The sequence below is a fragment of the Nematolebias whitei genome, chromosome 2, assembly GCF_014905685.2.
Source record: "Nematolebias whitei isolate Nwh7 chromosome 2, NemWhi1, whole genome shotgun sequence".
Classification (NCBI taxonomy): Eukaryota; Metazoa; Chordata; class Actinopteri; order Cyprinodontiformes; family Rivulidae; genus Nematolebias; species Nematolebias whitei.
The window spans coordinates 37,278,010-37,301,656 of record NC_056499.1 but is presented as its reverse complement, the minus strand read 5'-3'; the positions used below and the strand labels follow the sequence as shown (position 1 = coordinate 37,301,656).

At 41.8% G+C, this 23,647-nt stretch overlaps 1 protein-coding gene across 1 annotated transcript; it reads left to right on the top strand.

Moving 5' to 3' along the window:
- Positions 1-124: 124 nt before the first annotated feature.
- paqr5b (progestin and adipoQ receptor family member Vb) lies at positions 125-20,926 on the top strand. Its single transcript, XM_037691475.1, has 9 exons — positions 125-215; positions 6,095-6,325; positions 6,939-7,066; positions 10,343-10,548; positions 10,915-11,041; positions 12,042-12,086; positions 12,675-12,771; positions 17,138-17,282; positions 20,015-20,926. Exons 2-9 carry the CDS (start codon positions 6,272-6,274, stop codon positions 20,290-20,292), a joined length of 1,080 nt encoding a protein of 359 aa, XP_037547403.1. The 5' UTR covers positions 125-215; positions 6,095-6,271; the 3' UTR covers positions 20,293-20,926.
- The last annotated feature ends 2,721 nt before the right edge of the window (positions 20,927-23,647 follow it).

The window sequence follows — 23,647 nt, the reverse complement described above, 5'->3', positions numbered from 1 at the left end:
TATTAAAGAATTAAAGAGTGCAGACAGAACAGAGCTGTGAGGAGATGCTGATTATCAAATGACCATCAGCTGTGAGCTCTGGTTGCCATGGTGATGGCTTGGATTTAACATCGGGCTCATTTGGGGTCAAACTGTAAGAATGACACAGCAGTGATTACCACCAGAGGCTCCTGCTCACACCACGGCCCACTGGAGTTCTTGACGTGAGCGTCCAGGTGAGCCACACCAACACCTGCTGTCAGCTGAGCAGGTGTTCTGTCGTCAGCAGAAGAGTTTGGTTTAGAGTCGTACTCTGTGTGGAAGTAGAGCCGTCAAAACTGATGCATTTAGAGATGAAACTGTGGCTGTTGGGGCTAATTAAAATTAAACTTTTGTTTTCAGCTTTCTCCTTTCAAGCTTTAAATTCTGGTTTTCTAAAGATTTTTTATTTTCTTCCATAAATTGTGTTTTAATTAGTGGTTTGTATTTTACACCTTTCCACACTTTTAAGGTGAAATTGAAAGTTGTCAAAGGAAAGCTGAACTGAATCTTTTTCCTTCAGCTTTTCCATCTTCAGGTGTCTCCACAGCGAGTCATCCTCCTCCATCTCTGTCCTCACTTTGTCTTTTTCCTGGCAGCTGCATTTCTAACATCCTTCTACCAGTATACCCACTGTCCCTCCTCTGGACACGTCCAAACCATCTCAGTCTGGTCTCTTTATCTCCCACTTGTTCAACCTGTGCTGCACCTCTGATGATGTCATTCCTAATCTTATCCATCCTTGTCACTCCTAAGAAGAACCTCAACATCTTCATTTCTGCCACTTCCAGTTCTGTCTCCTGTCTTTTTGTCCATGTCTCTGTCTCCAGACCATACAACATAGCTGCTCTCACCACTGTCTTGTAAACTTTTCCTTTGACCTTTGCTGACACCTTTTTGTCACAAATCACTCCTGAAACTTTTCTCCATCCACTCCATCCTCTTGTTTACCTCTTTACCTCACTCCCCCATTTTCCTGCACAGTGGACCCCAAGTTCTTGAAGTCCTGCACCTTTGTGACCTCTGCTCCTTGTAGCCTCACTGTTCCACCTCCTCCCTCTCATTCACACATGTACTCTCTGTCTTACTACAGCTGACTTTCATTCCTCTTCTTTCAAGTGCATACCTCCACCTCTCCAAGTTCTCTTCCACCTGTTCTGTTCTCACCACAGATCACAATGTCATCTGCAAACCTCAGTCTATGGGGATTCCCATACTGGGTAAAAACTTTGGTATGGTGGCTGTGAGTGAACCCCAACACATCGTAAGTCGCATCAAAAATTTTGAATGGCAGCGACCTTGCAGTCCTTGTCAGAAGTTTCTCCAGGAACTTTCTAGTGTTTAAAATATTTTTCACCCCAGATGTTATCTAACCCGAGTCAGACCTGTCTGAACTTTAAACAATGGCAGAGATTGTGTTTGATAATTAACCTGCTCATGGTGAGACAGTCTTTTTCTGCTGCAGTGTTTTTTTTTTTTTTTTTTTCTTCTTTCTGATGTATCGGGGACATTGAGAGACTTCAGTGTCTAATTTAATGCAGGGTGGATGTGTGGACAGGACCAGTTTTTTTTTTTAAATTCATGAAAAAATAACATTGTAATGCTGTTAATGGCCTGCCTCTGAAAACAAGAAAAAATGTTCTCGCCCACGTGTGATTTGGAGTGTTAGCTAAATGTCTCATTAACCACAGGACAGATTTTATCAAGACACCCAGAGTAATCAATGGATTAAATGAATCGTTTAAATGAATCATCTATAGCTGGTTAACTTTTCACACGCTCGTTTACCGAATATCTTGGTGCATATCTTGGATCCTTAAATGTTGTTTGAATACTTTTTACTGTTTTTGGGTGTAACTGCGATTTTTTGAGTGCACGATTTCATTCCACCTCATGTACCCTCATGCGTTTAACGATAAAGAAACTTGAACTTTTGGAGTCAACCCTTTCAAGATGGTAGCCATGTCTAAGCACCGTATCCAACAGAAGCGGTCATTTTCACAGGCTCAGAGCTGAGTTTGTTGTGGTAGTACCTGAGAGTCATCTTCAACACATTCTCTGAGCACTATCTCAGTCTCAGCTAAAACTCACTTTTTTTTTTTTTTTTTTTTTTTTACAACCGGGAGCAGCTGATTAACAGCTCAAAGCTTAATTACCTCAAATACAACCCAAATCCCAAAGGAGTTGTAAAGGAGGTGCTGTGGATGCATCTCCGTCGACCTGGCGGAGGTGCTCGAGTGACTGACTGCAGAGATCCTGGAGCTGACAGGAAACATGGCTCAGGACAACAAAACCATGGTCGTCCCCCGACATCTGCAGCTGTCTGTCTGCAATGAGGAGCTCATCATTCTGCCCAACATTCAGGTGGTCCTGCTGCCCAGTAGGACCGAGAGGCCCGCTGGGTCAAGGTGGACGGATCGGCATCTGCAGCCAGTTTCTTAAATCTGCTGCAATCCTTCTTGCCCACAGCCATCAGCATCTATAACAACCCAATGAAACCAGGATGATGAGCTACAACATTTAATTTCCCTTTGGGATTAATAAAGTGTCTTGAATTGAATGAGCTGAAGATGGAGCTGGTGGGAGACGTGCATTTCAAGGAGAGCTGGGCCTTTGATTCACATGGTGTGGTTAACGTTGCATCAGCTGAGCTAATCAAGACAGAGAAATACTCTGTATAATCCTTAGATATTTTTTAAATTACATTTATTACTTTCCAAGTTAGAAGCTGTTGCTCCGATTGTTAATTTGTAGTTCTAGATTAAAACGTGTTTAAACTACAGACGCAGCTCTAAATCAGAGGCACTTTGATTAAAAAAAAAATTTCCAACAGAAAAGCTCAACTTCATCTCAGACCAGTTTTATTTTTTCCTAACCTTGTTTTCCATCCTCTGGCCCTCCGAGGTCATAACTCTCTGCACTTAACTTTGTTTATGCTGCTTTTGGACGTGAACATTAGAACGAATTACACATTAACGCAGATTTTAGCAAACTGCGCCCGTTCAAGCCGACTCCCAGTCATCCATCAGCTCTCGGCTGATTTTATTTTATTCTAATTTCACGTGGTTGCTCTGACTTCGACCGCGGTTTAGCTGCTGCTGTGAGAGGAAGCGGGATGAATTCCCAGAGTGCTGTACAGGAGTCTGCTCTGAGCTGCTGGGACTGCAGCTGACGACACAAATGGGTGGAGATCACTGATGGTGGGAAGACCCTGAAGTCTGAAGGTTAAATGTTTCAAGATGCTTTGAAACAGGAGCTGGACGGAGAGGATTAGACATTAAACTGGACTCATTTGAGCGTTTAACACGAGGCATTAACCAAATCCTGGGTTTAAACTTCACCCAGCAGGTAAATGATTACTGCAGACGTACAACAGCAGAGTTTACCTTTAAAGTGATGTCACCAGTCGACTTCTCTATCCACAGGAACATCTTCAAGTTCAAGGAGGTTTGTCATTTCACCACATGTGGTACATGAGGTGGAACTAAATTATGTACATAGGGTCCCAGTTACATCCAACAATGGCAAAAGTAGTGTAAAAAGAAACGTAAACAAAGAACCAGGGGTGTCCAAAGTGTGGCCCGAGGGCCATTTGTGGTCCTTGGAGTGATTTTGTGCAGCCCAAGACTGTAATTAAAGAGTGGTTTAATTTTGACCCACAGGCTTAAGAGGTTGATGCAGATGTAGACCTTCTGTAGATTTCATGATACTTTTTTAAAATATAGTTTGGTTTTACAGCAAAAAAAAAAAAGAAAATCAAAATGAGCTAAATGAAGTATACAAAAATGTAGCGATAATTAATCCCCTTGTACAACAAACCTTCACTGACCTGACAAAAAGTATAATTTTTAGATGAGTCATAAATCTTGGCTAAATACAACAAATGTTTTTCAAAGGAAGTAATTTCAGTTGATTAAATCTATGGGGAGAAACTGTGGACATTTTTAAAAGAATATAAAGTGGTATCAACGACATACAAGTTGATCAACTTTATCAGTGATATAAATCTGTGTTAGTGACTGCCAGCTGTTGCCAGCTGAAAATGAACTTTCAAAGCACAAGAAAATGAGTCACCCCACAAAAAAATCTAATAAAATTCTTAAATGAGCTCTGGGTAGTGACCGAAAGAACGGTCGTGGATACAGGAAGTTGAAATGAGTTTCCTCTACAGGGTAGCTGGACTCTCCCTTAGAGACAGGGTGAGAAGTTCACAAACTGTATCTGTGAGAGACTTGGAGTAGAGCTGATGCTCCTCCACATCAAGAGGAGCCAGTCAGGTGATTTGGGCATCTGGTAAGGATGCTCCCTGGGCACCTCCTTAGGGAGGTGCTTCGGGCATGTCCGATTGGGAGGAGACTTCGGGGAAGATCCGGGACACGCTGGATGTCTCATTTGTCCTGGGAACATCTTGTAATCCTCCCAGAAGAGCTGGAAGAGGTGGCTGTGGAGAGATGTCTGGACCTCCCTGCTCAAGCTGCTTTCAAGCTGAAAGATGATGATGGATAAATTCTTAAACTAAAGAGAGGTTAATGTTTGGGGCTCCTAATGTTCTGGATCTACAAAAATTTAAACTTTTAACCTTTCTCCAGAATATTCAAGTTGTTAAAAATGAGAACTTTATTTTTTTTTCCTTAAATTCAGATTTTTCTGGCCCTCGACCTTTTCATCTAGAACATAAACGCTACGTTTCATCTAGACTGTTCTGGCCCAACTATGAAAATGTTTGGACACCCATGTCCAAAACTAACGCCAAACGGTACGCTAAGAGTGAAGATGTGTGCTTAATACTAGTAATTACTGCGTAACAGCAGCAGCCACAACGTGAGTCTGTGTGAGCAGATGGGTATGAATGAATACAGCAGCATGAGATCAGCAGCGTGGATGATCAGCAGCACATATCACCAAAGTGGCATTACAGTGATTTATTTTTCTCTCCGTGATTTTCCTGGTTAGGGATTTGAGTAACGGCTTCGATGTTTCTGATCTCTAGTTCATGTTTGTTTTGATTGTTTCATTTTGAACAAGATAACAGTTCAGGCTGAGCTCGTCCAACGCTGTGGGGTGTGGAAACTGCCTCATCAGATATCAAATTGTGAAATGTCAGTTTAACAGGAAGCCAAAAGGAGCTTTGACTTGAATCAGCACCTTCTCATAGTGGATCAACCAGTTTGGGGGTGCCAGCCAAAACTAGTTGTTCACATGAAAAGGGAGGACCATCATCCTAACGACTGATCGTTGGTGCCCTGAAGCTGCTTGATATTTCAGGATTGGGTGACACTAGCAATAAAAGCTTTGTCAGCCTTGCAGCCAGCAGGAGCACATTTTATATTTTAGCTAAAAGAAGCAAAATGCAAATAAAAGCTAATCTTGCAAAACACTAGCCCAAAGTAACAGAACGGTAGCTAAACAATCAAAAAAGCAGATATAAGCTATAAGTTGCAGAACAGGAGACGAACACTAAAAGGTGCAAAATGCTAGCTACAAAGGTAGATGAAATGGAAAAGTACCACAATGGTTGCTAAATGTGTCCAAATTTAAAAGCTAAAATACGCGAACTGTAGCTAAAAGGCAAAAGGTGAAAGCTAAAAATACCAAAATGTTAACTAAAATTCAATTGTAGCTTGTGAAGACAAAAAGAGTAGGTCTGTTGAGCCAGATTTTAAGAGTGGCGTTTTTAAAGAAGTGAAAATATCTGATATACTTTGAGGAAGTATTTGTGAATTTGAATATTTAAAAAAATTGTGAAAAATTTTCTCCTTACATTTATGAAATTTACAAAAGGTAAAAGCCCGCTCCAGGATGAGCTAAATGTTTTGACATATGAATGGCTAAAATAACAAAGTATGCAGAAGAGGTTGGACTGTAAAAACTGTACAGAAGAATGAGCGATGGGAATGACTGATTATTTATTGTTAGCTGATAAGTGAAACCTGACTTTCTGGCTGACACTCCTCAGGAACAGGATTATATAATCGCAGAAAGGCTGCTGTCTGCAGGACAATTTTTTTATTTATTGTTTTGATTAAAAATATGAACCAGACACTCTTGAAGACACTTTATCCACTCACTGTTTCAGTGCACACCTGTTTGCACACGCCCTCCACAGAGACGGCCCTTCTGGATATTCTTGCTGGGCTTGAAGGGGAGGAACCTTGAGGACGGCATGGCAACACACACCTTATAAAGACGGAGGCACACCCAGCCTGCGGCCTCACTTCAGCTCTCCTCCTCTTCCTCACAGCAGCAGCTAATCATGCTCAGTCTCATCAAGTTTCCACGAGTCTTCACCATCAATCAGGTGCCCAAAGTAAGTTTACTCCATCGCACCATTTAACAGCTTTCAAGTCTTTTAACTTTCAAACTGTTAATTTAAAAACGTTCTTGTGCCTGTTTTATCATTTTGATATATTTTAAAGCTGCATTTATTTAAATGTCAAATTTGAGTTGATCATCTTCTACTGTGTACGAATCTAAAACTTAAGTTTAGATGCAAGGTTTACTCATTACACCCGACAGCATCATTTGAAGATTGTTGGATTAAACATTTGGTTCAGTTATAAGAATGTCTTTGTATGAAAATGGTTTCTTAAATTTAAAGAAAAGATGGAACTTTGTTGATCCCACAGGGAATAGTTGTGCCAGAGTTCCAGTACAAAGGAACATGTAGGAATCACACGAGATATAAAAACAGAATATAAAGATCAACAGAAGCATAAAAATACTGATAATGTCCAGAACAGATCAGGGACAGAAACGGCTAAATGTTGTAGTGAATTAAATTTATTGTAATGTGTAGAAAGGGGGATGAGTTGAAAAGTTGGCCACATGGAGGAAGGACTTCCTCTAGTGAAGAAACTGTTTACAGATTTATCAAAATGACTCGATGCTGAACTTGTGATGTTTTTCTTGTTCCTCCTGAGGGTTTCCATGAGGACAGCATCATTTCTGGGTACCGACACCCCCGGAGCTCAGCGACTGACTGCATCCTCAGCCTCTTCCAGAAGACCAATGAGACGCTCAACGTCTGGACCCACTTCCTGCCCACCTGGTAACTGAGTGTCGACCAACCTGAAGCCTGAGTGTGTGAGACAAGTGACCACTACATGCTAAATGTGCTGTGGTTGGAATAATTCGCACACGTAACATGCATGAATTAAGATCTCAAACTATATATAAATCATGTTTAGTGTTTGTAGAGCTTCATGACTTTAACTGGGATCATTGCTCCCATCTGATGTAACGAATCTTACCACAGCTTTCCTGAAGATGTCTTTTTTTATTTTATTTTAACAAGCAGAAACACCCCAACATGTTCCTCTTTATGAAAAAGGGGGAATGTTGCTCAGCCTGTGAAGCTTGAGATAAAAAGCCATGTTGCGTAATACGTCTGAACACACAAGTCACGATTTCTGCTGATCCGAGTGTTTATCTCATCATCTCTTACGGTGGATGAACTCTTAAAAAATGCCAAATATTCAGATCAGCTGGTGGCATTGACTGTTCTTGTAGTTCGCTGCAAAAAAATTGGATTTAGCCCTAAAATGGGAGGAAAAGTGAACACACGCCCAAACACACTTTGTTCAGATGTGATCAGCTCAGCAGCCATGTGGGTCCCACAGACCTGCAGCTGCTTCGTGGTGTTTCACTTGACACGCTGAAGAAAATCCCTCGTATCAAATTCACGATTTATTCAGGATCTAGTATGTTCAATTTAAAATGTTCTCAAATGAATGTTGGTGAAAGGAAAATAACTGGCTTCTGTTTCAAAAACACAACAAAAGATCAAACACTGACTCAACACAGCGAGACATTTTCTATTTCTCTGACAAATTGTTGGTTTAAAACTTTTGCACAGTAACCTACATGCAGGGAGAGATGCAGTACGTGGATTTGGATTACAATTTTAGCAGACTGGATCAAAATCTAATAGATGTGGACTAAAAATGAACAAACGTTATGGTTTTGTGAGGTAAATGTACAAGCTGAAATGTTTCCTAAATTATTTGCTAAAACTTGATGGTAGAAAATATGTCGAAGGAAAACAAATGTGTACTACGGTATTTACACACCCTATAGGGAAATGACATGTTTATCAGCGCAGCTGGGATAACAAGAAATCTGCCTGTCAGGGCGAGTTTTACAAGAGAAAATGACAGAACGGCTTATTATGTTTTTCTTAACCATGAACGTCCCATCAAAGTACAACCTTTTCTTCCTGGGAGTCTTGGTTAGGGTGGTGACGTGCAAAAAGATCAGAAATAAAATAGTTTTGTTCATGTTTTCCAATATAAAATAAAAAGGTAACGACGGTGAAGAGTGAAAGAAAAGTCCAACATTTCATAAACCATTAAGTGTTTCCTTGCAGACCATACGAGTGCATTTCATTATGTCTGTGAGTGAAAACCTGTCGGCTGTGGCAGCTCAGTGGTCATGTGATCCTAAAGCTGCAGGTCTGAGGAGTGAAACTATATTTTTCATTTAAGTTGGCTCTTTGTGGCGACCCCAGCAGCTGAAAGGAGGGGAAGTGAACGTCACCCAAATTTTATTAACTGAATGAATTTAATTTTTTTTTTGTTTCCACCTGGACTTGGTCACCTTCTGACATGACCTTTATTGTAAATTAGTGCAACATAAAATGAACCGAACTGATTTGAATGAATTATCTTCTAATCTGAGGTTCTTATTTTACGGTTTGCAAGAACTATTCATTCCAAAATTCTGCTGAGATTTAACTTTTTTTTTTTTAATATACGTAGTTTTTATACATATTATGGAGAGTGGTGGCACAGAGGTTAGAGAAAGTGGGCCTGTGATCGGAAGATCGCCTGTTAAAGCCCTGGTACGGACTACATCAAAAATGTGGGTGGGGTAGGTGAAGCACCCACACCTGCCCCCACCCTCATTTGTCCCACTCTGAGCCCTTGAGCAAGGACCTTGCCCCCCCCCCCCCCACCCACATCTGCTCCTCCAGGTGTCATAGACAGCAGCTCTCTGCTCCACACAGAGGGCTGTGGTAGCTCGGTGTCTGTGGTTGCATCAGGAAGGACACCCGGTGTAAAAATAACTGCCAAGTCTTCGTGCGACTTAGTTCACTGTGACAACCCCTAAAATAGGGAGCAACCAAAACAGGAAAAAAAAGGTTTTCTACATATTGGAGCTTCATCACGTAATTTTGACTTGCGTGGGTTTAGTATTTGACAGCAGAGCACCACCTTTTTAGCTGCTCCGTCAGCTGAAAGGATGCAGTCATGTTGACTGTATGCACGCTGCTGTTTACGTGTGTCTGAGGATTTAAAGTCACTGCAGAGGTTACCGGTCCCTCGGAGCCCCGCTGTAGTTCCCCTCCGCTGAGATCTTTGTTGTTTTGACTGCGCAGTGTGAGGAGGAGGAGGAGGAGGAGGTGTTTGTGCGGGTCTATTTAGAAAATGCTAAAGGCACATGGGTGTTAGTCAAGGGCCCTTTGCAGAGCTGAAGGCCGGTCACTAATGAGCAGTTTGGTGCTTCAGGTTAGTTCACTGCTCTGTGAAAAGGAAACCGTGGCTGCACGTTACACACACGGTCTCCTGATGAGATTAGCTCGTTTGTTTTACAGCTCTTGACTGTTGTGTAACAAACAGTTGCTACAAAATGTAAATATTTCCTCTTATGTGCTCATTAAAATCACTAATTGGCTGCGGTGTAATTACACTCCTCGTACAGACTTTCTACTCAACAAACTGTTTTTTTCTTTTGTCTCGTTTTCTAAATTTTCTTGTCATACATGAATAATTCTCAATTAATTTAAAGACAACAAATGGATCATGTTTTCTCATGAGGAAACCTCCAAGTCTTCTTGTAACTGACCTGTTGTATAACAAGTGTTCAGTCCTTCAGCAAACATGAACCAGTGACGTACTATAGGATGTACATTTTCCTCCTGAAACCAGTGTCTGTTTACATTGTACGCACACCCATATTTAGTGTACATGATGTGCACCATATCAAAGAATATCTTTTTGCTCTCACGTGTGTTTATACTTCCAGAAGGTGAATAATCATCGTTCTATATAAATGTAGTTTGTGTTGTCACTCAGTTTTAGGAAGACGAGTGTTAAATGTATGTACATTAAATGATTCTCTTCCTGCTAAAAGGACACTGACGGTGTATTTAACCCTCAGGTTGAAGCTGAGAACTTCCAGTTCAACTATAAATTTGTTGCCCTTTTAATAATGTATATAAAATGAAAGCAACCTGTGCAGACAGATATTTGTCTTTATCATCAGATGACACAAGTTCATTTTGTTCTTGCTCCTTGACTGAAATGACCCGTTTGTTTCCCGACAGGTACTTCCTGTGGAAACTGGTGTCAGTGGTGGTGCTGCAGGCAGCATGGCAGGACTCCTTCACCTGGCCTCTGGTGGTCTTCCTCATCTCCTGCTGCATTTACCCTCTGGCCTCGAGCTGCGCTCACACCTTCAGCACCATGTCGATGCGGGCACGACACATCTGCTTCTTTTTTGACTATGGAGCGCTCAGTTTCTACAGCCTGGGTAATCTGTGCTGCCAGGCTGGTCGTTAGAAATTATCAGTGGTCTAGATTTCTGCTCTTAGCTCTGGACTGGTCCAATAAAATGTATTGAATTGCTAAATAGTCATTACTCTGCAGAATATAATTTCATCCTCTGTGATCATCCTGCCAAAAATTCTTTTTTTTTTTTTTTTTTTTTTTTTTAAGTTTTAGGCTTCAATAAAAATGAACGCAGAGTTTATTAGTTGTATTAACAACTTTAGATTTGTATTCCTATGACTTGAAGTTTGAAAAGTAAAAGTTCAGAAATAATTTTTTCATACTGAATTGTATACAACTTTATTTCTTCTGATTATAAAGTTTTTGTGCTGTGGTTCTCCTGTTGTAGGCTCAGCAATTGTCTATTCAGCCTACATTTTTCCTGACAAGTGGGTGAACAGCGTGTTTCACCGCTGGTACATCCCCATCGCCATGGCCAACACCATCATCTCCACCGTGCTGTCCTGCTACTCCAGGTGTGGTGAGCAAACCTCCCACTGTTCCCAAACACAATGTTCATGGACCCATCCAGGGTTAACGCAAAACATCCAAAAGCAGTGTTAACAAGGGGGCTTTAGTGGGTTTTAAAAAAACCCAGTTCTGACTGATGAGCTATCAAGGATTTGGTTTTAAACTGATTCCAACATGAGACTTAATGTTGACATTAAGTTTAAAGACCAACTGAACTGAGTCAAACTTTTTAAAATTATTCATTAAAGTGTTTGCAGCTTGTCTATTAACATGCAGCTGAACTTAAAGCTTGTATCTCTTGAGTTTCAACAAACTGAACAGCATATTTCCTGCAGGATCAATAAAGTTATCTTATCTTTTCTGAGTGACTCTCCAGAAGCCTCTACTTGTGTGGGGTATCTTAATTTTCTTGCTTGTCCGGCTCACGGCTTCGTCACTTGAATGTTGACCATGTTAAAAATGTGGGACAATTTTTCTTTCAAGGTGTCACTGTTGTCACTGACTCGTCTGGACCTTTTCTCGACTATTATATTGTAAACATCTCCAAGGCATCCCAGGAGCACATGAGCTGTAATTTATTGCCTGCTCTGGCGCTATACATCCTTGTTGTAAAAAGTATATATTTTTATTAAATTTGTCCAAATCTGCCTCTCATTTTGAAACTGTACTCCAGGAAATTAAATGGAGTGGGTGACGCAGAGGTTAGAGATGGCTGTGATTGAAAAGTTGCTGGTGTGAGTTCTTGGACCAACACCAGAAATGTGGGTGGATAAGGTGAGGCATCCACACCTGCCTCCACCCTCAATTGTCCCACTCTGAGCCCTTGAGAAAAGTTGAATAAAACTAATCAACAGCTGATTTATTAAGTGTTTTTTTTTTATTATTATTTTAATTAAGAATGAGGATGTAAAATTATTTTGAAAATAAATTTAACAGAACAGCACTTTGTATTTCCAGCACTGACTTCATGTGAATGTGTTCTTTCTCTCTCTTCTGTCTGTTTAGACTTGGCTTCCCATTTCTACAATATAGCCATGATATCATACAAAGGTAAAACATTTTTATATAAAAATCTGTAACGCTCCATGAAATGCTCTTTAGTGTCGAAGTTGAGTAGCAAACCTTTACAATCTATCAAGAAGCGTGCATGGACTTCTCTTGGTGTTTTTCCAAATTGACATGTTCAAATGCCTCGTGGCATTTCAAACATAAATCTTTTTTTTTTTTTCTTTAACACAATGGGTGTTGTCTGACAATGGTGTAAAAGGTTTGGACCTAAACGGGGACCGGACCATGGTTTCACCTGAAACGAGGAGCAGCAGAATGTGTTGCTTAACCAGCTGAATAACTGACTCACTTTACTGTGAGAAAATCAAAGCTAAAACAGAATTGTATCACACAGTATAAACAAGAATCTTTTTTTTTTTTTTAATCATACCTTCTAGATACAGTTCTCTTGCAATGCAAACCAAAAAACGGTTAAGTCTAAAACGATATTTTTCAAGATTATGCTATGAAGTAACAATAGTTTACATATTTATGCATTTATATATTCCCTTAAATAGTTACATTATTGGATGTAATCTACTTTTTTCCCACTTTAATAAGAAATATATATATTTTTTTTTCTTATTTCAGATTCCATGAGCATCACAATCCAAAGTTCAGCAAATTCCTCCGTGCTGTTGCCTTCATCTACCCATACATGTTCGACAACATTCCTCTGTTCTACAGGGTAGGGCCGTTTCACGCCTCATATCGTAGCATGGCTACTTTAACAGTTGTGGTTGGTTTTGTAGGCAGTTCTGTCAGATTTAAATATGTTGTTGAAACTTCAACTGGTTTGAGAATTTGAATGCATTTTCTTGCTGCACATTGTTACATTTATACCTTCTGTCTAAGCTTGCATCCCTTCAGAAAGGCTGTCTGCTCTCAAATGTGAGGCAGCAGCTTGTTACTCAAAGCCAATGTTTACAGTGTGAGACTGCCTGCAGTAAACCTACTTCACATATGGGGGCAGTATAATGGGCAAAAACATGGATGTGCTATGGGGTCTTCAGTTTCTCCTATTGTTGCCAACCTGTACATGGCATAGGTAGAAAAGAGAGCCTTGACGTCCTTTTCAGGGACACAGTCATTGGTTCAGGTATGCTGATGACAACAGGGTTAAAATCTCAGGAAGTGCAACATTTCACCAATCACATCAACTCTGTGGATAAATGTATAAAGTTCACACAAGAAGATGTAAAAAAAAATGGTAGGTTGGTTTTCTTCAACTGTGAAGTCTGTCTTTGATGGAGGACATTTGCAAACTGAGGTGTACCACAAACCCACCCACACAGACTAGTATTTGTGCTTCGACTCCCATCACCCTCTGAAGCACAAGCTAGGAGTCATCAGGACTCTGTAACACAGAGTGGACATCGTTCCCACTAACCCAAGAGCCAGGCAAAAGGAGAAATCTCACACAAGACAGGTCCTGGAGCAATGTAGATATCCTAACTGGGCCTTTGTGAAAGCAGAAGAAACCCAAACAGGACTCCAGCCAGCCATCGATTGAAAAGGAGGAACCCAAACCAGTGGTCATTCTGTATGTTGCGGGTGTTTTCAGAGAAACTGAGACATTTATTTTCTAAACATAACGTCCCAGTGGCTTTTAAACGCCAAAATACATTGCGACAAAGCCTGGTCTATCCCAAAGACCCAGTTCCCCAGTACAGAGCAATATTGTACAGGTATACGCTGTTAAGTGTCATGATCGAGGGCTGTGATCAGTCATACATTGGGTAAACTAAACAGCTACTGGTCAAAAGTATGGCCCGGCACAGAAGAGCAACATCAGGCCATGACCCTGCAGTCTACACTAATCTGCATGCCAGTGGTCACTCTTTCAGGGATGAAGATGTGCACATCGATGGAGAGGAACGTTTGTTTGAGAGAGGAGCGAAGGAAGCCATCTTTGTGAAAAGAACCCATCCATCATTAAACGGGGGCGGAGGCCTCATATTCAACCATCACCTTCTTACAATGCTGTTATTGCTAGTATCACTCAGCACTCTGTGAATAGCAAGCAGCCATCAGGGCACTAACAAGCAATTGTTTGGCTGATGGTCGTCCTCTTACATGCGAGTAGCTAGTTCTGGCTGTCGGCAACAAACTATATGATCCACTATGAGAAGGTGCCATTTATAAGACTGAGTTTGTTGCAGATCCTCAATCTGACAAAGTCCCTCAATTATGTTCTGCTTGTTTCCAAGTCAGGTCACGGGGACAGCAGCTTGACCAGGGAGGCCCAGACATCTCTTTTTGCAGCCACCTCTTCCAGCTCCTCTGGAAGGATTCCAAGGTGTTCCCAGGCCAACTGAGAGATGTAGTCTCTCCAGCATGTTCTGGGTCTTCCCCGGGGTCTCCTCTCAGTCGGACATCCCTGAAGCACCTCTCTAGGGAAGTGCCCAGGGAGCATCCTTACCAGATGCCCGAATGCAGGGAGCATCCTTACCAGATGCCCGAACCACCTGAACTGGCTCCACTCGATGTGGAGGAGCAGCGGTTCTACTCTCGAGTCTCTCCCAGATAAATGATCTTCTCACCCTATCTCTGAGGGAAAGTCCAGCTACCCTGTGGAGGAAACTTTTTTTTTTTTTTTTTAAACGCCTGTATCCATGATTTTTCTTTTGCGTACTACCCAGAGTTGGTTACCATAGGTGACTGCAGGAAGGTAGACTGACGAATAAACAGAGCTTTGCCTTACTGTTCAGCTCTTTTCACCACAAAGGACCAGCACAGAGTCCACAATACTGCAACTGCTGCACCAATCCGAATGACAATCTCATGCTCCATTCTTCTCTTATTCATGAACAAAACCCATAGATACTTGAACTCCTTCACTTGAGACAGAACCTCATTCTTGGCTCAAAGACAGCAATCCACCCTTTTTCTAATTGAGCACCATGGCCTCAGATTTGGAGGTACTGATTTTCATCCCAGATGCTTCACTCTGTTGCGAACCGCTCCAGTGAGAGCTGAAGATCATTGTACGATGACGCCAACATGACCGTATAATCTGAAAATGGAGATGGAATCCTGAGGCCACCGAACTGGAATCCCTCTTACCCCTGCCTGCACCGAGAAATTCTGTCCATAAAAGTTACGAACAGAATCTGTGACAATGAGCAGCTCTGGCGGAGTCAAACTCTCACCCTGAAAGGGTCAGATTTGCTACCGGGAATGCGAACCAAACTCTCGCACTACTTGTAAAGGGACCCGAACAGCCCGTAACAACGGGCCCCCAATCCCATACTCGTGGAGCAACACCCACAGTGTACCTCGAGGAACAGTGTTGAAAGCCTTCTCCAAGTCCACAAAACACATGTAGACTGGATGGGCAAACTCCCATGACCCGTCGAAGATTCTAGTGATAGTAAAGAGCTGATCCAGTGTTCCACAGCCAGGACAGAACTCGCATTGTTCCTCCTGGATCTGAGGTTCAACAAACGATCAGACTCTTCTCTAGTACCCCTGAAGAGACCTTACCAGGGAGGCTAAAAAGAGTAATACCCTATAATTGGAGCACACCCTCCAGTCCCCCTTTTGATGAGGGGAACCACCACCCCAGTCTGCCAATCCAGTGGCACTGCCCCTGATGTTCACGCGATGTTGCAAAGGCATGTCAACCAAGACAGCCCCACATCCAGAGCCTTAAGGAAATCTGGGGGAATCTCATCCACCCTCGGAGTCCAGCTATCGTGAAGCTTGTCAACTACCTCTGCGACCTCAGCCATGGTTATGGACAGAAAACCCCCAAAGTCCCCCAACTAGCTTCCTCCTTGAAAGGCATGCTGGTGAGATTGAGAAGGTCTGAGAATTATTCTTTTCTCTTCCGACATCACTGGCTGAGGTCAACAGCACCCCACCTTTACTGAACACAGTGAAGTGAAAGTGAAAGTGCTGCTTTCCCCTCCTCAGCTGCCTGAAGGTTTGCCAAAATATCCTTGGAGCTGATGGTCTCTAAGACCTCACCAAAATCCTCCCACATTCAAGCATTTGCCTCAGCAACAGCCAGGGCTGTGGACTGCTTGGCCCTCTGGTACTCCAACTGCCTCCGGGAGTCCCAATGGCCAGCAATGCCTGATAAGATTCCCCTTTCAGCTTGACAGCCTCCCTAACCCGGGGTGTCCACCACTGAGTTTGTGGATGGCCACTGCGAGAAGCACCAACAATCTTGCGGTCACAGCTCAAGGAAGCTACCTTAACAATTGAGGTGCGGAACATGACCCACTCAGACTAAATGACCCCCGCCTCAGCTTGGATACAGTTTAAGCTCTCATGGAGGTGTGAGTTGACGATTTCTCTGACAAGATTCTTCTGCCAGGCGTTCCCAGCAAACCCTCACTACACATTTGGATTTACCAGGTCTGTCCAGATCTTCCCCTGTCATCTGTTCCAGCTCACAACTAGGTGGTGATCAGTTGACAGCTCAGCTCCCCTCTTCACCAGAGTGTCCCAAACGAATGGCTGCAAATCAGATGACAAGACTATGAAGTCAATCATCTATGTATGACATAGGGTGTCCTGGTGCCAAGTGCACTTATGGACTCCCTTTATGTTCAAACGTGATTTTTTTTGATGGACAAACTGACAAGCACAGAAGTCCAACAACAGAAAACTGCTCTAGTTCAGATCAGATTGGCCGTTCCTCCCAATCACGCCCCTCCAGTTCAGTCGTTTTACCCCCAGCAGAATAAAGGAGTTTCCAGCTGGCACACCTGCCAGCACCCCTGTCCCTGGAGCTATGCTGTCGGGGGCAATTATAATTGCCCCCCGACAGCATAGCTCCTAGGATTATTCAGGCACACAAACTCCTCCACCATAAGGTGGTGGTTCAAGGAGTGGAGGAAAGTCTTTTGGATAAGACAACGTAAAACAAGAATCTATCTAGAGGACAAAACTCAACCTTAGGTTTTGACTTGGATCTTTATTTATTTATTTTGGCACTTGAGTCATGGTGTAGCTTGATTTCTCCATGATTTCCTTCTCATTCTCCTCCTCTGCTGCAGCTGTTGTAAAATACTGTTGTTCTGACACATTGTGTGTTCTTCCAGGTTTTCCTATGTGAAGGGGAGGGCTGCACAGACAATGAAACCACTGTTCTACACTACAAGCACATCACCTTGGCTTTCCTCACAGGTTTTCTGTTTGTTGCACATTTACCTGAACGTCTGGCACCTGGTAGCTTCGACTTCATAGGTATGACTGATTCAATCAATGGGTATCGTCTTGAGAATTTAATGTTTGCCTTATTGACTCAGTATTGACCACTTACACACGTCTCCAGATGATTTACTTGGTCTGGCCTCTAACTTTTTTTTATTTATTGTAAACTATTAATCCCCAATAGGGAAAATGATTATTTGCATTTTTCCCAGTGCACGTTTGAGCACACATGTGAACCAGTGGGATGCCATTTAGGTCGTTTTCACACCAGATAGTCCGGTAGACTCGGTTCGGGACCAATATTCATGAAATTTTGTTTACATTTGAGCTGGTGCGTTTGCATTCACACTGCACTGTGCAGTCGAGCCAACCTGTTGAACCAACCTATTCCCCCGCTCGCTTGTGGGGGCGCTGCACCAAGAACTACTGAAAGAAACGACAAAACCTTTAAAGACACGTCTTCTTCTTCTGTAAATAAAAATAAAAATGAAGTGGCATCAAGTTTTAGCAGTTTTAAGAGTTATATTTTGTCATTTTTCAAAAATGGATTTAGCATGAGCAGAAAATGAGACAGAAGACCATGGAGAATATTGTTTTTCCACACAAGGCAGCTGACTGCTCCATATAAGGTCAGAGAAATGTGTGTTTACCCTGTGGACCGGGTCTGGTCTGTTTACATTCACACTGTACTCGAACTGCGCTGGAGTTCGCTTCTACCGGACCGAGACCTAGGTTTTAGCCTGGGCCAGAGTTCGCTGGTGCGTTTACACCTCCCTAAACGAATTGGACTTTCTAGGAAAACGAGCTAGAGTTCGATTAAAGCGGACTAAACGGGGCTGGTGTGAATGCACCCTTAAGGTGCCTGTGGAGAAGCTAGGGGTTAATGGACTTGTTCATGGGCCCAGAATGGGGAAAATGAGGGTGGAGGCAGGTGTGGGTGTTTCACATTTTCTACCCACATTTTAATGTCAGTCCAGGGAGTTGACCGGCGTAACTGTAACTGATCTCCCCTGCAAACTTTTCCTTTGACCTTTGCTGACACTTTTGTTGCAAATCACTCCTGAAACTTTTCTCCATCCACTCCATCCTGCCTGGTCTCTTGTTCACCTCTTTACCACTCCCCATTTTCCTAGACTGTGGGACCCCAAGTGCTTGAAGTCCTGCACCTTTGTGACCTCTGCACATGCAGCCTCACTGTTCCCCTGCATGCCTCCCTCTCATTCACACATGCACTCTTACTACGCCTGACTTTCATGCCTCTTCCTTCATGTCTCTTCTTTCAAGTGCATACCTCCACCTCTTCAAGTTCTTTTCCACCTGTTCCCTGCTCTCACCACAGATCACAACGTCATCTTCAAACGTCATCGTCCATGGGGATTCTTGCCTGACCTCATCTGTTAGTCAATCCATCACCAGAGTAAACAAGAAGGTGCTCAAAGCTGATCCCTGATGCAGTCCCACCTCCACCTTGAAGCTATCTGTCACTCCTGCAGCACATCTCACCACTTTCCTGCTGTCCTCATACATGTCATACCAGTCTAACATTCTTCTGACATGCCAGATTTCCTCATGCAATACCACAACTCCTCCTTTGGCACCCTGTCATGATTTTTTTTTAATCCACAAAGACACAATGGAGTTCTTTCTGACCCCCTCTGTACTTCTCCATCAGCATCCTCAAGACAAATATGGCATTTGTGCTGCTCTTTCTTGGCATGAAACCATACTGCTGCTCACAAATGGTCACCTCTTTTCTAAGTTTTGCTTCCACAACTTTCTCCCAGATCTTCATTGTGTGACTCATCAACTTAATTCCCCTCTAGTTGCTACAACGCTGTACATCACCCTTGTTCTTAAAAATGGGCACCAGCACACTTCTCCTCCATTCCTCAGGCATTTTCTCACCCTCAAATATACCATTGAATATTTGAGTGTAAAACCTCACTGCCATTTCTCCTAGACGTTACCAAACCTCCACTACGTCATCAGATCGTACTGCCTTCCCCTTCTTGATTCTTTTCAGAGCTGTCCGAATTTCAACCTCACTAATCTTTTCCACTTCATGGTCCAGTTTCCATAACCACTACTCTTCTTTCTCTTGTCTTCATTCATTGGCTCCTTAAAGTACTCCTTCCTTCTCCCCGTCACACTCTCCTCACTTGTTAGAACATTATCAAAAACTGATTCAGTTGCAAGTCTGAAAAGCAGCACAATGTTTCCATTGTCTTGGTCAGTAGAAATTCAAGTTGACAAAACATTTTAAGCATTCAAGCACTATAGTTTAAGGTCAGGGGCTTTCTATGTCCTAATTCCGACTTCGGGAGTCGTTCTAGTTCATTTCTTTCTCGAGACTTTGAAATTCCGACCTTCATGTTTAAAAATAAATAAATAAAAATTACACTTGAAGGCAGGTCAAAAATCAGATCTAACCTAAAACATGCAGTACAAAAAACAAAAAAACAACAACAAAAATAAGACAAGTTTACTGATTTGAATAACAAACTGTGATTGTAAGTTGATGCTGGATATAAAGTCTGAGACAAAGTAGCTCACATTCTTATGCCAGATTATATATATTTTTTAACCTCAAACAGGTTTTCAGTGTAATCTATTCTATGTTAAACATTGTGAAATAATTTTAATGCTTAACTAACTCCAGATTTTTGTTTTCAAGAACAAAGTGGCTGTGAATGATTTGCTGTGTGCTGAAGGTGAGAGTACATTCATCCTGAGTTGTAACAAGTGACTGACTGCTCCCTCTGCAGGTCACAGCCATCAGCTCTTCCATGTGTGCGCCATCTTCAGCACCCTGCTCCAGATACAGTCCATAGAGCAGGACATGGTGACGAGGCGAGCCTGGCTCTCCGCTAACTCCATTCCCATCACATTTGGCAGCTCGGTGGGCTCAGGGCTGCTTTGTGTGCTCATGAATTTGGTTCTCATCCTCCTCTTCAGTTTACCTCTCCTTTCTGCCTCGGGGTGTCAAGAGGGCAAACATGGCAACGAACCAAAGGTCTCGAACAAATTTTGTCATTGTTACTAACTCTCAATCCACTGTTACGAACTCTCAATCGCACCAGTTACAAAGAGCAATGCAATGTGGGTAAAAAATGCTGTCTTTAAACGTATCAACACCGCAGGCTGCTGTGAAAGTATTGGTGAGCTGAAATTGAGAGCACAAGTTTCTAGAATGATCGAAATGCGACTTAAATTTTATCAGCATTTTTTAACACTGTTTATAAGGAAACCTTCTTGCTTAAAGCAACAAATGGAGCACACTTTCTACATGAAATGACGGTGCTTTCTATGTGAAGATTTCTCACTATTTTCTGATTGCCACATAATTGGTGAATGAGGAGAGGCCAGGGGAACAAAAACTTGTGAAGATGTAAAATCACTTTTTAAAACTTGAATTTTTTACCTCTGTATCTTAATAATAATTGTACTCAGCCTCTTGGTTTGCACTATATTCTTCTGGCAAGAGATGATGACAAATTGTTTGAGTTACAAGCAAAGTAGCTGCTTCCTAAACTGAGTGTTTGGTTACTGATAGTGTGGAAACTTTTTTTAATCCGGGCTATTGTTTTCCATTTGCCTTTGGTCAAAGGAGTTGTCTGTCCCATTTATTGTTACATTTGTCCTTTTAAAGCTAAATGTTTAAAGAAAAAGTATTCAAGTGCAATGTTTTATTTATTGTAATTTTTTTCAAATAAACTTTAACCCATACCTGTGCTTCTTACAAAGTTTTCTTATTGGTTTAACCAATAATTTGCCAATAGTTTTTTTTTTTTTTTCCTTCATTTTTTGGGGGGGGGGGGGGGGGTGACAGTTTTGGACAATCAAGCAAAGTTGTTTCATTGTACATTTTTAATAATTTCACAAATCTACAGCTAGTTACTCTAAAATTAAAGGCCAAACAAAAAAAAAATGAGCCCATTGAACACAAAATGCGAAGAAATAAATGGTGACCCAGACCTTGGTGCAATTACTGTGTACACCCATTATTCTAAACATCAATCTGATCAGTAAAAGCCATAAGGATCACCAAAGATTAAAACCATAAACATTCACTGCTTTTTCTTTGTAATCAAATTTAGCTTTTACTTTAAAATCTGCCTTTCTTGGTCAGCCTAAATAGTGATACATTTTTATAAATTCCTGTGATCAATGTTTTAAGTCATGGGCGTGAAGGTGTCTTTTCTCAATATTATTTACAAAACGGATTCCAAAAAAGTTGGGACACTAAACAAATTGTGAATAAAAACTAAATGCAATGATGTGGAGGTGCCAACATCTAATATTTTATTCAGAATAGAACACAAATCACAGATCAAAAGTTTAAACTGAGAGAATGTATCATTTTAAGGGAAAAATCTGTTGTTTCCAAATTTCATGGTGTCAAATCCCAAAAAAGTTGGGACAAGTCCATTTTTACCACTGTGTGGCGTCCCCCTTCTTCTAACACTCAACAGACGTCTGGGGACAGAGGAGACCAGTTTCTCAAGTTTAGAAATAGGAATGCTTTCCCATTCATGTCTAATACAGGCCTCTAACTGTTCAATCGTCTTGGGCCTTCTATGTCGCACCTTCCTCTTTATGATGCACCAAATGTTCTGTATAGGTGAAAGATTTGGACTGCAGGCTGGCCATTTCAGTACCCAGATCCTTCTCCTACCTAGCCATGATGTGATTGCTGCAGAATGTGGTCTGGTATTATTGTGCTGAAAAATGCAGGGTCTTCCCTGAAAGAGATGACGTCTAGTTGGGAGCATATGTTGTTCTAGAACCTGAACATAGTTCTCTGCATTAATGGTGCCTTTCCAGACATGCAAGCTGCCCATGCCACAAGCACTCATGCAACCCCATACCATCAGTGACGCAGGCTTCTGAACGGAGCGTTGATAACAACTTGGGCTATCCTTGTCCTCTCTGGTCTGGATGACATGGCGTCCCAGTGTTCCATAAAGAACTTCAAATCGTGACTCATCTGATCACAGAACAGTCTTCCATTTTGCCACACTCCATTTTAAATGACCCCTGGCTCAGTGCAAACGTCTGAGCTTGTGGAGCTTTCTTAGAAATGGCTTCCTCTTTGCACTGTAGAGTTTCAGCTGGCAACGGCGGATGGCACGGTGGATTGTGTTCACTGACAATGCTTTCTGGAAGTATTCCTGAGCCCATTCTGTTATTTTCTTGACAGTGGCATTCCTGTTTGAGGTGCAGTGACGTTTAAGGGCCCGGAGATTACGAGCATCCAGTAGAGTTTTACAGCCTTGACACTTACGCACAGCGATTGTTCCAGATTCTCTGAATGTTTTTGATGATGTTATGCACGGTTGATGATGATAACTTAAAAGTCTTTGCTATTTTACGTTGGGTAACACCATTCTGGTATTGCTACACTATCTTTCTGCGCAACAATGGTGGAATTGGTGATCCTCTTACCATCTTGGCTTCTGAGAGACGCTGACACTCTGAGAAGCTCTTTTTATACCCAATCATGTTGTCAGTTGACCTAATTAGTGTTAGTTGGTCTTCCAGATGTTTGTTTATATGATCATTTCCTTTTTCCAGCCACTTATTGCTACTTGTCCCAACTTTTTTGGGAGTTGTTGACACTGAAATTTTGAATCAACATATTTTCCTTTAAAATGTTACATTTACTCAGATTAAACTTTTGATCTGTCATCTGTTATATTACAAATAAAATATTGACATTTGCCATCTCCACATCATTGCATTGTTTTTATTCACAATTTGTTTAGTGTCCCAACTTTTTTGGAATCAGTTTTGTATTTTTGAACAACAATCTCTTCCAGGGTAATATCATGCAATATTTTAAAACAAATTGGGTGCACGTGTTTGAATTTAGCAATTTTTCTGTTGTTCACAAAAGGCTCAAACACACATTAATTGCTTTATCTGAGCAATGCTGAAGGTTCAAGAATGCTTTTTAACCTGCCAAGGCCTTTTATCTTCCTGTTGAGCGTGATTGACTCAAACTGGTAGTTTCTTTGCTTGCATGAAAAAGATTGGTTTGGAATCACTGGTTGGATTGATAAACTCTCAACAACAGGAATGTCCAAGGAACCCAGTAAAGATCCAAGAATATTTACACATTGGGAAAGTCCAGTCATTTCTGCATAACTCGAGTTTCAAATTTTTATTTATTAAGCTTTATTTAATCAGGCAAATCCCATTGAGATCACAGATCTCTTTTGCAAGGGAGGCCTGGGCCTGAAGGCAGCCTAACATGCATGTTTTTGGTATGTGGGAGTTAACTGGAGTACAGTAAACCCTCGATGTAACGCGGTTCACCTTTCACGGTCTCGCTGCTTCACGGATTTGCATCGTGCATTGTGTTCTGCATTCTGATTGGCTAAACAGTCTCTCCAGTA